Here is a 17,455-nt window from a genome sequence, read left to right as displayed (position 1 = left end):
CTTACTACTCATTTTTCGAATCGCATCTTAGTTTTGTCTTTCTGGGGGTCTTGTACCTCAAAATTTTAACTCATCCCACTTTTTTCATTGTTTCGCAAACACAATTCAATTGAGAGACATTCATAGATACCCTACTAGAAGAAAAAAATCATCAGCTACCTTCGGAATTGAAAATTGCAAATACGCAGGTATTTTATAAAACAATTTTCACTATTGAAAATAGTGAAATTTTTTATCCCTGCACAGATATTGGCTTTTTCATCCAATAAATTACATTATGTAGCTGTATCTTCTTCTGATAAGATTAAATACATAGATTGTATCGCGTTACAATTATAACTTATTTTTTCAGTGATTATTGTAAACCAATTTCGATTGGATAGGAAGAACTGCGATAGAAATGTGAACATGTTATTAGTTCGTTGTACTAGACACTTGTTTTTTGTTAAACTATTATGTATATTATTTCTCGTTGCTACCAAAACATCAGAAAATGATTTGATCAAGGTGAGTTCCTCATTAAAATTCGTAATTTTGTAATTGGAACCAGTTTAGTTCAGTTCCTTTGTAAAATTCTCATTACCAATCGCTTCTCAATCCAACAGTCGTTTTTTTGCGTTATCACGGTAGATACATGATGGCATTACTCATTTTGTTCTGGGTATCAAGATACCCCAATGTTAAAACTACTTCATTTATCTGTTTCCTCACTTAATCACCCTGAAATCTAATTATTCTAATTTTGGATTCAATATTTGCAAACTTGGTGAAGTTTGACAACGTCCAATAAAGAATCTTTCTGCTGTAATCGCGAATTGAGTATTGTTTAAAGAAATGTAGATGCTGCTTTTTCCAATTTATATATTCAATAAGCAATGCTCAAATTCGCGAATAAATATAAAACTTTTGGCATAATATAGTTTGTTATATAACTTTTTACGAAGATAAACAATTATAGGAACTTCAAATTAAAATTATCCAGAAACCGCTTAGTTCTATGCAATGGTTTCTAACTAATTTGCTGCTTTCAAAACTGGACGGATGATCCGAAATATCGGAATAATAATTCACTGTACTACTCCAAAATTGGTTGATAAAATCTGTGTCCTTATACTTACCATTTGTAGATTAAAAGTATGTGAGACGGCTGATGAAATAAATATTTTAACTATATGAGGATACAATATTTTACATGAAAAGTTACATATTCAGAAGCTATCTGCGAGATGGGTGCAGCGATTGTTTAATGCTGATCAAATGTTCTCTCGCATGAAAATTCAAACGAATACTGGTCTCCAGGAGGCGATAAATGTTTTTACAGTCAAAAGGTCATGAAAATATTGTTTTGGTATTTCCATTTTGATTATTTAGAAAAATGAAAAACGATAACTGACCCATATTATGTTTATGAAGTACTAACTTTCAAACGACTATGTGTAAAATTTCAGGACATTTCGATTTGTCAGAAAAAAGTGACAGCCATTTAAGTAAAGTTCTTTTTAAAACAATGAATTCAAAACAAGTTCGTGTGTTAATTTATTATTGCTTCTTGATGAAACAAAAAAAAAATACTGTACAGGTTGAGTAATGGTTTTAAAAAATGTTATCCGGACTCTACTTTATTGAAAAATTTGTTATTGGTTTGCTGAATGTAAACGTAGTCGTACAGATATCGATGATGGTGGTTCTGGTCGTCCAATCGAGGTGGTTACTCCAGAAAACATCAAAAAAGCCCACTAATCTAATCGTGAATTGAAATTCCGTGAGCATTTGATCATGAGAAAGTGGGTGCTGCGTTTACTTACAGTCGATCAAACACTACAACGTGTTGATGATTGAGAACAGTGTTCAGGCATGTTTACTCGTAATAAATTAGATTTATTGCGTCAATAATTGACAATTTATGAAACATGAATCCATCATTTAACTTCGGAATCTAAACGATCATCATCGGAATGGACTGCAGCCGGTGAAACACGTCCGAATACACAACAGTCTGCTGAGAAGGTTATGGCTTCAGTATTTTGGGAGGCGCACAGAGTTGTTGGACTGCTTGAATGAAAAATCAAGGAAATATAGCCTCATTTGTCGAAGAAAAAACCACTGTTTCATCAAGACAATCCACCAATTCACAATTCTTCTTCCACAGTATAGTCAAGTTTTTGCCCCTAGTGACTACTGGCTTTTCGCTGATCTCAGAAAAATGCTTGCCAGTAAGAAATTGAAATCAATTGAAGAAGAAAATGCTAAAACTGAAGACTATTTTGAGGTAAAAGACAAATCTTTCTACAAGCACGACATCGAGAAGATAGAGAAGCGTTGGAATGGTTGTATTGCTTTTGAAGGTGATTACAAAGATGAATAGAATCGATTTTTGGCAAATTTCCTCAATAAGTTACACCACTTATTGAGTAATGTTCTAGGAATGGTGATGTGATTGTTTTAATGTAACTAAGTATAAAGTTGAATGGAGATTATGTTGCGAAAATAAAATATCTTTCATCAACAGGATTTTGGAGTACATTTTTGTTTAATTCTAAAATATTTTTTTTCTATTCTCTCGAGTTTAAGAACCTCCAAAAATCAAGAAGTTTTCTCCTTTCCTATCACACTTTCTTTTATGGAAAATCTTGTTTCACCTATAGTTGTTTGTATTTGCGAGACTTTTCGTTTTAATTATTAGTTTTACACTTTTTTTATCCTTCCTCAGTTTTTTCTATACTATGTTAGTACGCCAGTTTGCATTGAAAGTAATATATCATTTGGAAAAAAATCAGTTAAGCAATAGTAACAATGTCTAATTAATTTTCTGCTAGCACCTCCATGTTACTAGTTGAAGTAACATCGTTTCCATACGTATAGTTTTTCTTATTATGCCTATCAGTCTTTCCCAGTGAAGATGTTCATGATTTTATAACTAACTAATCAAAATCATTTCATTTCATTACTGAAAGCTCAACATCTGGATATTTCTTTGATCAGTATATGAATTGAGATTATGATCTGAGATGTTCTTATGGAGCGAGAAGAATAGTTTTAGGAGCTCCAACTTTTACCTTCACTGAACATCAAAAACTCATTTCCAAAATCAATTAACTCTAAAGTATGTTACGGTTTGACGAAAGAGTGGTTTTTGAAAAAAAGTTTTTTATATTGTAAAGAAAAAAGTTTCCTACCAAGCTTTATTTAGATTGCGAGAATCGCGGTGAATCAAATCAGATTATCAAGACGGATGAAGCAATGACTAGTAACTAGCGTACTAGTGGAAAAAATCGTTGGCGTGATGTCCAAATGGAACACTACAAATTAGCAATATGTTCGCCGGTTATAGTTTCCCATTTTCCCATTAATCAATGAAGATTACACCTTTGGAATCGGTAAGAAAGTGGCCACACCTGTTCGTTGAAAATGTTTACTCCATTGGATGTAACCTATTATTATTTAATCGATAAGTATAAGGGCAGGAATTTTATTAATCATTCCTTTAACGTGTGCTCTTAACATTGAATGACAGTACCTACAGGACTTACTGCATCATTTGTGTTTATAGGACCAGTTTTAAAATCAGAGAATCGTTCACAAATCATTCCATGAGATTTCATCCAATTTTTCATCAAATCTTTTCCATAAAGTTCATTAACTGAATTAAAATAAACCTAGGAAGTAATGCATTCTTGCCGTAGAAGTCTGTAATCAAATATTTTTTGAAATATTCAGTGAAAATAACAATTATAAAATTATCTAACATGCCTTGAATTTTCGAAAAACGAATACTTTTATTTTTGTATGAAGGAATGTCCGACAGAAATTCAGGATGGAATTGTATGGCCAAAGACTATGGAAAATGAATGTACTTCTTCGGAACCAATGTGCCTTGACACAAATCGGGAAATAATAAAAAGGTGTTGTTTAGAGAACCAAATATGGGAAGTAAGTCCTGCATGTGAATCGTACCAAGATGACACCAGGAATCCTTGTCCGGATTCGTCAATTAGGAAGAGTAATATTTGTTTATTTGTATTAAATTCGACTTTTCCCCCAAAATGTCCTTACGCAGAGAATCTGGACTTTCAAGAATATATAGATTATGTAGACGATGATCTTTTTCCGATTTGGCTACCAGTAGAAAAAGAAGATTCGATTTATGGGGAAGGTAGGTATATACTTTCAAGCTAATATTAATTGTTAATATTGAAAAGAAAATTTTCTAAGATTTATTGTTATAATGATCGAAAAATCTATATATTTATGTTTCTAAATGTGCTTGATTTCAGGTGTCTTCTGTTTTAAAATTGGTTTACTTAATAATTTTTAAGAGATTGATAAAAAAATGACGCTCCGATTAGTTTTAACATTTAGAAACATGTACATATCAAAAAATCTATGAAATAAAAAACTAAAAAAAATCTATATATATATATATATATATATATATATATATATATATATATATAATATACAATGGAATGAATTCAATTTTAGAGTTATTATGTTAAAAAAGATGAAATAGATCGATTTTTATTCTTTAATTGACAATTTAGTGTATTAAAATATCTTCCTTCAGCACCCCCTCTGAATTATAGGCACGCCCTTTAAAATTTTAAATAAGATAGCCACATATTTGTGTGGTACTTTGCTGGAAAGGGATTTTGGTATTTCGTTCAGTAATATAAAATTTTTTAAATTTGATGCAATCATAACTGAGAAAATCACTTTTCAAATGTAAAATTCTGATAATGTCTCTATCACAGAACTTTACGTAGAATGATTTAGAGTATATTTTTCAATGTACTATACAATTAAATGAAATGATAACCATTCACTTCATGAAAATAATCGAGGCGATTTTGGAATTCTCGTACAACATGACCTCAGGGGTTATTTTGTTATCCTAACTTTTGTCTGGTCTATTGAAACATACTTAAGAAATAATCACAATAATCACAAGATACTAGAATATTGGTCAAAAAGCCAAATAAGCAAATGCTGTCTTTTAGGTATTTAAAGTTACTAAAAGACGTCTTTGAGTATGATTGGCTGTGGAAATAAAACAAAAACACGAAAGAAGATTTGTGAAATTTTTAATAATAAATATTTGGTCAACACGTATCACACTCTACAGTAAGCAAAATTGAAAAAAAGTTTCGTGAAACTGAACATGTAAAAAATATTAGAAAACCAGGTAGAAATGTTCAATTTACTGATGAAAAAAAGTTAGATGTACTTCAAGAGTTTGAGGAAAATCAGCATAAGACAACTCGAGAACTTGCCGCCGACAATGATGTAAGTGAACCATCCTGTTTGAAAGTTTTACATAAAGAAAAATTCCGCCCTTACAAAGTTCAGTAGGTTCAGGAGTTAATTGAAGATGATCTGTGAATTGATGATGGCCAGAAAGAACGCAGATTTGGAGGTCATAAACAAAATAGTTTTTCTGATGAAACCACGTTTCATTCAAACAAACAGAACTGTAGATATTGAAGCAGAGAAAATCCTCACTGGATGTGTGAGGCTCACACTCAATATCCTAAAAAAGTGAACGTTTGGGCTGGTATGATTAACAATAAAATGTTTAGCCCCTATTTTTTTGAGGGCACAGTTAACGGTGATCTACATTTGTTGATTAACTTCTTATTGCCTAAATTACAAAGACTTTTTCCTGATGTTAATCATCCAAATGATATAGATCGATCCATTTACTACTAGCATGACGAAGCTCCACTGCATTTTGCAGGACGTGAAAAAAGGAAACGGATGGAAAACCGAAAAATTTAACTGTCAAACCATCAGTTTTGTTAAAAGTGGTATAACAAAACGCAATTGACAGGTAAACGCGACGAAGATGGAATATTGCGAATTAAAGGACTAAATAAGAGCAAGAAATTGCACGTGAGCTGTGCCGTGTTAGTGGGCTCGACTTGGTGCTTTTCAATCGCGAGATCAAAGCTCGCAGCTCGCGAAACGGTTCGGTTGACAATGTAAAATCGTCGAGCAATTCTCAAGAACAACAACTATATAATTTTCAACGCGCAAGAAAAAGTATGTGAAGAATTGATTTGAATCGAAAAAAGTTTCGATTACAGCACTGATTATTGCGCTCGCATTGGGCGAATGGACCCGAAAAAAGAAATTATCTAGAAAACAAATACAACCGCTTTTAAATGTTCTAATTAGAAACAAACATTATCGAAGAACTAAGATTTAATCCGACATTCATCCATTTATTTGGATGTACCAAGCTTACCAGCGCACAATTTAAGACTGAAGGTTGACTCCGTAGTAATCATACTTCGAAATATAAATCATACTAAAACTGTGGAACGTAAAGCTTTTGGTGGTATGTAATAAATAGATGAACAATGTGATTTATGCGACGGTACTCAAAGGAAAATTCGAACGTGAGGTTCCCATTCTAAGGATCCCGATGATCGATTTAGCGTTCGAGTTTAAACGGTGTACATCGCAATGTGCTTTAATGAATGAAATTCAATTTTAAATTATGTAATAATTTACATTTCAATTGGATGGTTAATGCATACATGTCATAAAAATTAATTATGCAAATGAAACGATTAACAAATTAAGTAATACGTAATATATAAGACTTTTTATTGCTAAGCATGTAAAAAATCAACGTTTCGACCTATTTTGGTCAAAATATGATTTGCCATTATTAGTTCTATTTTATAAATTTCAATGCCCACGAATAATTTAATTGATGGATTATACATACGTATCATATAGTTGACCTCACCTATTCTCTATACATTCAGTAAACTATTTATTGGGTTTCTAATGATTCTTTCAAGCATACCAGTTGTTCTTTAACTCTTAAAGGTTCCTTGGATGGTTCACATAAACACGAAGTTCAAGGAAACTCTTGGAAAAAAAGTAAAAAAGGGAGATGGGATTAGCCACTGCATATTGCACCTGATTGCGATGAGGCGTTTCTCTGAAGTATTGCCCCGAAACAGCCGTCGATGCTCGTGTGGTGTTTGTCGTATGTCAATGAATACCTTGTATTCATTGAAACTGAAATATTTTGCTCAAAGAACCAATGACTAATCGTTACATCTCAGGAAATTCCAGACCACACTGTAAATTCAGCTGAATGTAAAGACCTCATGTAATTTTCAACTTCAAAGACACACAATTAAGGTCTATTAGATCTGAGGAGGTGAATTTATAAACACAGTCTCTTACTTATTGGATTTATTTAGATTCACCGGTTACTTTTCTATGTCGTCACTATGACTTTTTATTATAAACTAACTAACTCTGCTAAGCATGCTTAATTTATATCAGAAACGACATTTCTAGAATACTAGAAAGTAAATAAATAAAAACAAACAAATAAAAAGACCTTCATGAAGATGAATTCTAAAAAAACAAACTTGCCGATATTTTTGAAAAAGGTACCGATAAACATTTTAGAGTTCCATTATAATTGGACAGGATCGGCTTCACGGTCCATGTCGTGGTCTTGTTCGTAACTATATTCTATCATCTAGTGCCTATTAAATATTGATAAATGTTTAAAACTGTGATTTTGGGGTATTAGTTTATATTTATTTTAAATTTTTCGTTTCAGGTTTATATTATTGGAAAGAAAAATCTGAAAATTACATGTCGGTGTTTAATAGCTCGTTCATCTACGATCAAAATTCCACCAATAAGTCTTGTTTACTCTATTATCCAGATTTCTCAGTGCAAACTGCTCGCTGTGACGAAATACATACTGCAATTTGCGCTTACGATTCGATCACCAATCGAAATAAAACTTTCTGTTCTCAAGTATTCGGATCGTCATGTAAGCAAAGCAGCTACTCTCCAAATTCAACATGTTTCTGCAGCATTCATCGAAACGAAGAAATTTTGTACAAAATTGAATTATTGATCCCCTACCAAAATTTGTTGTTCCAAAATCTGGATGAAACGTGTTACATAGGATTGCAAAAGACATACAATGGGTATATATGGGTGAATTCAAATACATCTATAGATTATACTTATTGGTCACGTGACGCGAGTTTTGGTAAAAATTATTTATACGGTGTTATATCTGCTGATGGGTGGTTATTGACATCCGAAGACCAAGAAAATAATTGTACCTTGATTGAAAAAATGCTACCCGAAGCAGAAGATGAAATAATTTTAGCATACAATGAAACAAGTTCTGAGTTTACGGTCACAATTCGAAAATCGTCGTTATGGAAACATAAGAAAGGTTCTGATGATCCATTAATCATTTGTTTCACCGACACCAGTATCCAACATGTGATCAAAAAGCTAAACATTAAAAGAACTGATGATAATCGCGTTGTGAGTTTCACCTTTCCAGCATTAGAGGATGGACCTGGAAATTACTGGTGTAATGGATTTCTCTATCCAACTTTGGAAGTAAAGAGATCGGAAATATATTTTATACGGTAAGAAATACAGAATGAGTTTATGTATTGAGCGGCTCAAAAATCTCGGAATCGGCTTGTGATACGGCCGAAATTATGGCCTTCTTGTGTAAAATTTATTTCAAAACTTCAATGGTAAGTACTAAGCACATTTTTAAAATCGTGTTCAGGATTTGATCTGGGGAACGCCGAGGCATTTGGGGAGATACCGGAGGTACCGTCCAACTATAGATCAGCCGTAGCAAACTACACCAAGGAGCTCAGAAAATCTCAGAGAAGAACTTGAAAACAATTCTGCAAGGGAATATATGTGTTAGGACCCACTCAACGTTTCCAAAACCTATCCAAAAGGAATTCGACTAAATCAAAAGCTCAATATTGCAACGATTAGCAAGAAAGAAGCAATTACTAGGATCAAAAACATAAAAGATACTGGAAACATAATAAAAAAATCTTTTGAATAAACAGAATTAAGTGGGCGGTTGAGAGTTTCAAGGCCTACAAATCACCTAACAAAAAAGGGGTTTATCTTTGCCAGCCAGCTTGATTCTAGGTTACATATTAAAAATATGAAACGAGGAGGAGTTTTTGTACCAAATGAAAGATAAATTTTGACGTTTCGTCTTTTCTTTAAGTATTTATCAAAATACGATATTGACACTGACAATTATCTTATTTTTATTGATCCATAGATCACCTTCATCATTAATATCAAAATGAGGATAAAATCAAATTAGAACTTTGTTACAATAAGAAAAATTAATCATTTTGAGCTGTATTATTACCAAATATTTCTTCGTAAAAAATTATTTTGATTTTCAGACCCTCTTATGAAGAATTCGTAGCACCGATTTCCCATTTATTCTCGGATAAAACGAACCCATTTTCCGAAGAATATCTTCAGTATACTCAAGAACTTATGGAAAAGGAACTAGAAAGAAATTTGCCGGACACCCCGTTATACCCTAGGATATTTGGTATTTCAAATATTAACCTCAATACCAATACAGCGGTTCTTAATTACCATTTCACTACCAACGTTTATGTCTCAGTATATTCAACGCATATGTCGTTACTATCTTTACAACTCGATAACTTTTCCCTTTCAAGTGTATACACATTTTCTAGTTGTATTGGGGGTCGGACAACTAACTCCGATGGTAGTCAAATCACTTGGACCACCACTGAGTACGGTAACACCCTCTATAAACCTAACGAGGGATGGTGTATCGATCAAGATGGATTTGTGGTTACACGAACATGTAAAGGTAAGTATATAATCAGAGATTGACTGCCAGACTAGTTTTTATTATTGTATAAACTTTTTTTGTTTCGTCATTATAAGGGAAAAGAGTCTCGACTGTCAAAAACTAAGAAAAATGTTACAGAGTGATTTGTAACTGGTTGTGGAGAGCCAGTAACAGATTTTTATGACCAAGTGTCTCCCAATGGAAAATATTCGTGATAGTCAGCAGCGACTCCTTGAGTTGGGCGATCATTTCCTTCTATTTGAAAATTGGTCATATTAGAGTTGACATAATATTTTGAGGTTAGGTTAAGTTAGGTTAGGTTAGGAGCTCAGAAAATTATAAACTGGCAGGAAACGACAGGAAATGGAAAGTTATGGCGGAAATAAGCGACAAGGTGTAGAAATGAACTATGGGGATTGATACACCTCAATAAGAAGATTTAGAGCATATTTGCCTCATTAGGGGTGTTTAGGCCTTAATGAATTAAACGTTATATCAGTATTTTTGAGGGGTTCAAATTGTTTTCTTCTCTAATAAAGTCTCATACTGATGGTTCCACCAGCCTGTTGTTAAAAATCAAATTTTAACGTTGAAAACGTAATTAGCATTAAACTATCGAGTTAATAAACATTTTTATTAAACGAGGGAAAAAATCTTTCGACTCGCAGCGAAAAGCTACAATCTAGTTTTTTGGCCGTGTATAATATGCATTTTTTTTCTGTGACGTACTGTTTTGTACAGGGTCCTTTACGACGAGCTGAATCGATATGTATATGGGAAAATACTGCGATTATTGTTCTGAAAATTTGCTTGCATGAGTTTTCCGAAATGGTCGTTTCTGCTAAAATAATTTCAGTTTTCTGAAACTTCCGGAATGCTATAGTTTTTGTTAAATTTTTAGAATCTACGAAAAATTACAATATAACTTTATATAAGGCATGGTATGCCTGGAGTCCACCATTTTTTAATTATTTCACATTTTCGAAATGCAGCCCTCCACTAAGAAATTTATATTTCTAAATTTAAGTGAGTCAGGTCTAATATTTTGATGATTTGGACAAATAACATTTACAGCTATCCAATTCTGTGGAAATCTTGACAAAAATTTATATAGGGTGTTCAGTAAATGGTTCCGATTTTCGCTATCTAAAAACTTTGAAAACTAAATTTTTTCAAATGGCAACCCCCATTTTTCTCTTGGATTCTATGCTTTAAATTAAAGGGACTTCGTTAGTAAATTTATATATCTCAAATTAACGGATTTCTAGAAACTTGAAAAAACTGAAATCTTCATGGTTTTTAATTGTCGGTTGTGTGGAGCGACCAACAAAAAGCTAACATATTAACAACCAATGAAAATATTTTGTGAATTGATTTAAAAATTGTGAACCTAGTATTGCTTAGAATTAATTTTCAATACTATAAAGTAAAAAATGTCTGATTCCAACATTGTGATCGACTGTAATGTAGACATTTGAAAATATTCCAAACTTATTACATTTCTGGAACAAAATGGGAAAGGTTACAAGCCCAAGAAAGCTGCGATTTTTACGAGTACATTAAATTAATGATTTTTTTAATAATGCTCCCGATTAAGTGCATCTAATTGTCAAGGTTGTTGTTATATTTGGGATTTATGAAATCAGCCAGGTAACATCAGATGATATTGAAGATTCGGAAACGTTATTAATCGTCAAACTTAAGGAAACACAGAATGATGTAAACAGGAAACACCGAGACAGTGCCTAATTTTCTTCAACTTAAAAATGCTAAGTTATACAGGTCATTCATTTCGATAATCGTCTGCTACACATATAGTTAAATAAGGTGGAGACTTGATGACATTAAAGAAGCATGGCGGTTGGAAATCATTAACAGTCACTGAAGGCTATGTTGATGAATTAGTAGCATACATGACAGAAATAGCTAGTAAATTGTTTATAACGTTTGGTAGTGCTGAAACAACATCGAATTTCTGACCAAGTACATCAACGGAAGTTGTGATGACAAGAAGAAACAGAGAGAGAAAGAGAAATGCTTTATTGTCAAAAAATTGTTACAATTTGTAGATAAAAGCTTGTAAAAACAAAAAAATAACATAGAAGTACACTACTATGAGTAACAAAAAGTCCATAGCAAAATTAAAACCAGTATGCAGCGGAATTAAAAATTATTTTTAGAATAGAATTTACAGAGTAGAAGACACTTTCCAGTAAATATTTCCTCAAATTATTGAGGAATGCGCGAAAAGATTATATCGATTTTGTTTCAATTGGTAAGTTATTGTGCATTTTTTGATATTGTAAAATATTGAGCCTTCAACTAATTCCGAACGTGGAGTAGGTAGATAAAGGTCCTAAATGGATAGCAATGCAATGATCTTTCTGAAATTGCAGAAGCGTGCTTACGAAATAGGCAAAATCGGATTCAAAGATTAATAAGGAAGAGAATTTTTAATCTTTTGAAGATCCGAGATGCGACTCAATAAGGGCATAATAGACTGTTAAGGAGGTGGATAAGTTGAGTTCTTTGGAAACCGATCTCAGCGCAAAAATATGTTACTCCCATTTCAAAGAACTTTCCACAACAAGCACTAAGAATCTCACAGATTCAACGACATCAATGGTGGTGTTGAGACAGAGAAGATTAGTATCGCATTATGATTTAAGGGTGATTATGTCATTAGATATGGTCCTATTAAGTGTCGCGAGATCAGGGTTGTTTCAAGAGAATCTAGAGTCGTCTGAAAATTGACATATTTTATCACTGATGTTTAGATACAAAGTAATGCCTAGTACTGAGCCTTGGGGCACTCCACATTCTATTGGATTGCAAGATGACATCGTTGTATCAACCCTTACAAGCTGACTTCTGTTAGTGAAGTATGACTTAAACCACGTAAGAGGTATTTCCCTGAAACGGTAGTACTGCAATTTGTTGATTAAATATCATGATTAATACAATCGGAAGCCTTAGAAAAATCACAAAAACTTGATGGCGGCTTAGGCTAGATAGACACTATTTAGGAGGGAGACTATAGCAACATTTTTAGGTTGAGGAAACGCGTCATTCATGCAAAGTATATTCAATAATTGTAATTCTGATATAGAAGAAATGTACTTTATTGTATAATAACATATGCCAAAATTAAATATCTACGTTTGCTCAGATTTTTATACAATATCTGGTCAAAAAGTACTCCCAGAAAAAAGTAATTTCCTAATAATTGACATTCTGTCACCTGTCAACAGAGATACAATGTCAAAAAAATTTCGTCAATATTAGTATGTTAATTTATTTTCATTAACCCAATTTGAATCTTCTCAATATTCCAATGCTGGTGGAAATAAAACTAAAATATTTCTCTCGTATTAATCTTTGAATAATCTAGAAAACTCTTTCCAGGTAATTTCATTGAAGGAGCATCTTGGAGCGACATTTCTGGACAGAACTGTTCTTTGGACTGGTATGACGTCAGTCCAACTTTAATATTAGAACAAATCATAAATGCCGAGCATCCAAATATGTATTTGCCGTTAGTTGTTCTACAAGCTCAAAGAATATATGAAATGCAACCCAATGATGTTGATCTGGTAGCCCTATATTTGAATATCTTAGTTCAACAAAATAATGACATCAACATAACACAGTTATCTCAACTCGTAGATGCTGTAATGAAAATTCCTCAATCGGTCTTAAAAGCGTCACAAGAAAGTTACAAGAGCACCGATAAAATTTTGAACAATTTTCTCGAGATTTTAAGAAAAACTAATTTCATTGGAACCGTCACCCAGGACTATTTATCTATTACATCCTTTTCCATAGACACCTTCTACAGCGATACGATTATTTGGAGGAAAGTTAATGATACATACATTTTGGATTTCTTTAACTCAACTGACAGTAATATCAAAGATGAAGAAGCATTTGAATCGGGTATTATTCTGAATCCAGAAATAATGAAAGATATAAGTAATATTTCCAATAACAATAGTCGAATAATAATCATAGCTTACTTCAAACCTACGCTTTTCAACGAATATTTCGTGAGAGACTATAAATCAATTATATACAGTACACTATTTCTTAATATGAATATATCTTCAAAAAATAACTTGGACTTGAATCTTTCAGTTGTTATTTACAACAACAACTTTAGTTCTAATACGTTCAGTTGTTCTTATTGGAATGACGGATTTTGGATACATAAAACCACAAGCCATTCCGATTCAAAGATACTCTGCAGCTTCGAAAATACTATAAACGTTGGATTAGTTTCTACTACTAATATAACCGCCCTTCTAGAGGAATTACAGAAAGATATATCTTGTTATGATAGCATCTCAAAAACTTTGATGTATTTGAAAAAATATTTGTCACTATTTCAACCTATTGATGTTAGTATCGTAAATCTAATATTAGATAAATGTAAAGACGAAGATTTATTTCATATACACATGAATATAGTGAACCAACTACTGGATCTACCAGTTAATATCATTCAGACTGCCAGAACAGAGTTTAATGCGAATATTTTACAAACTTTCGAACAAATATTAATAGGATATAATCGTGAGTTTCCACTTACAGAATTTAAGAATTTCATGGTTGCAATACAGGATATAGATCAAAAGAATTTAACAGGATTATATATTTCGTGCAACAAAAATAAATGTTCCGTAAAGATGATGCATAACTATTCATATATACCAGAAGAAAGTGAGATCTACCTTGTGTTTGATGAACATCTCCTCGATCAGTTTATATCGAACAAAATCCCAAGAATTATTATCACTTTATTTGCCAACGATGCTTTTTTCCTCACCAAATCCGAGTACGGCGAAAAATCATTTTCAATAATTATAGGTGTAACTATCCCCGGGTTTGATATGGAATTGGAAGGAAATATATCTGTTACATATAAATTGCATTCCGAAGTGGTGGATAAAACCTGTGAATATTGGGACGACTATGAGCAGAAATGGGTTGTATCAAGTCCAGGAATATCAATGAACAATCAAAGTTACATTTGTACATTTTCGAAAACAAGGTAAGTATATTTAATGAAATAATTGTGAAAATAAAGTTGTAACTACGATAAAAAAGTCGATTTTGTACCAATTTTCAAATATTGATATTCCAGCTTCTATATAACCGAAAAACTCATGCCCAGCGATATTTTTTTTTAGGAAGATTTCCACTTACTAAAAATAGATATTAGATTTATATTTATATCAGGCTCGGTCAATAGCTTCCAAATAAACAATTGTTTTGGTTAAATTTTACCTATTGTAATATTTTTCTTTTTTTTTATACTATTTCAATCAGTGGGGTGGATTTATAAACACTGTCTCTTACTTTTTGACGAGTAGGATGGTTTGACAAATTCCTACGAGTTACTTTACTCACGAGTTTCATACAAAAAAATTTCTACGTCCGCAGACGTAGAATAATTCGACAAAACTTTTGTCAATTGGTACTTGAATTGACAACATTTAACGAGTTCAAAGAAATAACACCGTCTGTAGCTGTATTAGTACTTATTGGATTGTTTGTAGGATCGTGAACGTTTACAATGTTGCTTCAAGTCGAACTAGTTGTTCCCGTTAAAATTTCCACTGCGGAATCCATTTTGTTTTTTATTGAGCCGTCTATGTAACCCTCCGCAACTGTGTTGGATTTCCACACACCGTGCTTCTTTAGTTGAATTATATTACTACCGGAATCCGCTAATAGAGATGCCGAAGAGCGTCGAAATGTATGCCCACTGTAGTTTTTTGGATTAGGTAAATTCAGATATGTTGTTAGGGAATTTTTGGAAATGTATTGATACCTACAACTACAACTATTTTGTATTTTGTATTTTGACATTTGTGGGTCGTTGGTTTTTATATTTCTTATAAATATTTACCAAGTTTAATCTATTATCTGATATTTCACCAATAACAGTAAATCGACGTTGAATATGAGTTTTTGTATCAGGTACTGTATTACAGTACAGTATTATTAATATCGTTATATAATTCGTCCATTTGCATAGGTCCTGCGATTCTGAATATTGAAGCAGCCTGAAAGATGTAACAAATAATATCTAGGCTACATTGAAATTTTTTGCTGTCTCACCTTAAGCATGAGATGAAAATCGTCTGGGGCTTGCAACAGAAACTTACTAATTTCTTCATAGGCAAATGTTTTAGATTTTTTGGGTCTGATTGGGCCAACTGATTTATTTTTCAAATTCGCAATGAGTTTTGAGTATTTACTGATGTCTACGTCATTATTTATTATTAGGATGACTTTTAGTTCTGAATACGTCGACCAAAGTGTTGAAGACTTCCACATTTTGCATTTAGTTTCAACTCTTTCTGTGAAGTTTTTTATGCTTTTTTAGTACATCACTCCATAAGAGAATTATATTCCTTTAAATACATTTCCCTGGATTTCTCAGAAAGAAGATTCATAATTTCTTAACTATTAGTCTCCATCACTAATAATAATCCTACACTGCTTTTAATTAGACACAAACGGATTTTCTTGTACGAATATCAAGAAGTTTCAGGCTTTTTGACCAATTTAGAAATCACATTCTTTATAAATTCAAATGATTGAAATCACCACAATCACTTTTCTAATCTATTTCAATTTACTGGTTATTTTTCTATTTCATTTTGTTCACTATGAATTTTAAATATTAACTAACTCTCGCTGTTATCTCGAATATATATCACAAACGATATTTCTAGAATTCTAGAAATTAAGCAAATATATGAACAGACCTTCCTAGAAATTCGTTTTGAAAAAATAACGTAAACAACTCGCCGTTGTTTATAAAAAGCGAATACGCCAAATTTTACAATTCCATTTTAAGCGAACCGGCTTCATGGCTCAATATTTATAAAACATTATTATATATACCATACCTGAAGTTGAGGGTCGACCAGCGGCTTTTATCTTTTGTCGAGTTATATTCCATTGAAATCCATCAAGCTTTTGATTAATTGCTCCGATTTTGTAAAGTTATAGCTATCAATGTTTTAAAAATCGCGGTTTTTGAATAGCTAGAACTTTTTTCTTTGAACTTGGATTTATTTCAAACTTTTAGGATAGTTGCTTCATTTCCCAAGAAGCACTTAAAACTTGAACTGGGGAATCGTATTGATTGTATATGAGTTATCATTTTTTTTAACTTTTTAACAATGTTTGCTGATAATTTATTACATGTCTATAGAATTATTTAAATAATAACAAGTGAGTTGATATGTGTTTTATAGAGATGTAGCTACTGTTAGTTTTAAATTTTAAATAGCGTTTCTCGTTAAAAATCGCTACGATTGTTTTTATAATGTTTGAATTTGTACTGAAGGTCGAGCCAAGAGAGATTCATTGGGTATATTTTGGGTGAGTTGAGGAAATTTTTTATAGAGAGGAAAGTTCATTGGAATTGACCCTGATATCCTGATATAGGAGCTACTCCTTTGCAGGGGTTGTGGTAACAGGTTTCTAATTGCGCTGCGCCAGGAAAAAAGATAAAAACGGACGACCAAACGTGAAGAAGAAGAAAAGACAGCTCAAGTCTAAAAAACAAACTGTTTTATCCAGGTGTAGGTTTTTTTTGTTTCTTTTGCAATTTAGTGTTTTTTTTGTTTATTATTTGATAGGAAGCGGGTATAGGGGGCGGTTGAATACAGCTGCGGCTGCATTATTCCCTATCGTCGGGCATTTGGCTGGTGAACCAGTACACCAGGTTACAGGGAAACCGCAGAAAACCTTCAGTAACAGAACAGCCCGGGCGCGACC

The 17,455-nt window shown here is 32.5% G+C and overlaps 1 protein-coding gene across 1 annotated transcript in view; it reads left to right on the top strand.

Annotated features, from left to right (window-relative positions):
• The first annotated feature begins 359 nt into the window (after window positions 1–359).
• The window catches only part of LOC130901127 (uncharacterized), a 33,247-nt gene continuing 16,151 nt past the window's right edge, over window positions 360–17,455 (top strand). The window contains exons 1-5 of the mRNA XM_057812232.1: window positions 360–507; window positions 3,793–4,153; window positions 7,592–8,429; window positions 9,231–9,676; window positions 13,064–14,708. Of these exons, the coding sequence (XP_057668215.1) occupies window positions 409–507; window positions 3,793–4,153; window positions 7,592–8,429; window positions 9,231–9,676; window positions 13,064–14,708 (3,389 nt within the window). The 5' untranslated portion in view covers window positions 360–408. The remainder of the gene's footprint in view (window positions 508–3,792; window positions 4,154–7,591; window positions 8,430–9,230; window positions 9,677–13,063; window positions 14,709–17,455) is intronic.

The sequence above is a fragment of the Diorhabda carinulata genome, chromosome X, assembly GCF_026250575.1.
Source record: "Diorhabda carinulata isolate Delta chromosome X, icDioCari1.1, whole genome shotgun sequence".
Taxonomy (NCBI): Eukaryota; Metazoa; Arthropoda; class Insecta; order Coleoptera; family Chrysomelidae; genus Diorhabda; species Diorhabda carinulata.
Note: the sequence above shows the minus strand (reverse complement) of the source record. Positions and strands in the feature narration are given on the sequence as shown.